General features: G+C 43.1%; 1 protein-coding gene across 1 annotated transcript; it reads left to right on the top strand.

Annotated features, from left to right (window-relative positions):
* Positions 1 to 266: 266 nt before the first annotated feature.
* LOAG_08403 (hypothetical protein) lies at positions 267 to 443 on the top strand (the record flags this gene model as incomplete). Its single annotated transcript, XM_020447692.1, has 1 exon — positions 267 to 443. A coding segment is annotated over one exon (177 nt), but the record flags the coding sequence as incomplete, so codon positions are not given.
* Positions 444 to 692: the final 249 nt, after the last annotated feature.

Raw genomic sequence — 692 nt, 5'->3', positions numbered from 1 at the left:
AACAATTTTCCAACAGCACATGTCACGAAGACGTATTGAAACGTATGTCAAACGCTTACGTTGTATGCACTTACAAACACGTCATTTACCCACTCGTCATACGCATGTTCCGCGTATGCCACAAGCACTCGCGTACTTAACATACACTTTATGTATACGTACCTCACGTATAGCAACGTCACATACACGTTATTTACATCACACACACACGCAGTCACATAAACATACGTCACATAAACACACGTCACATAACACACGTTGCGTACATGCAGCAATACACTCACGCTTACTATGTCACAAACGCTACGTCGCACAACATAAATCATAAACGTGTACGTTACACACACGTCGCGGGCACGTGCGTCACCCACACGTACGTCAAATACATGTACGCTGCGCGCATGTGTATTACATATGCGTCACGAAAACGTATATCACAGAAGGTACGTCACATGCACGTCACATATGCGCGTGTAACATACACGTCACGCATAGCAGTCACATACACGCCTCATAATTGTAAGTCACAATTACGTCATGTACACGCACGTTACAGACACACACGTAACATGTACTTTACGACTCGTAGCACAGACTACGGCATATACACGCATGTCACAAAATTCCAGGAAATACCTGTTATGGAAAATTTCAGGAAATATCTAATATCTTCAAAAACATCCCGATATTCG

This window comes from Loa loa (genome assembly GCF_000183805.2).
Source record: "Loa loa unplaced genomic scaffold supercont3.66, whole genome shotgun sequence".
Lineage (NCBI taxonomy): Eukaryota > Metazoa > Nematoda > Chromadorea > Rhabditida > Onchocercidae > Loa > Loa loa.
This window is presented reverse-complemented; position numbering and strand designations above follow the sequence as displayed.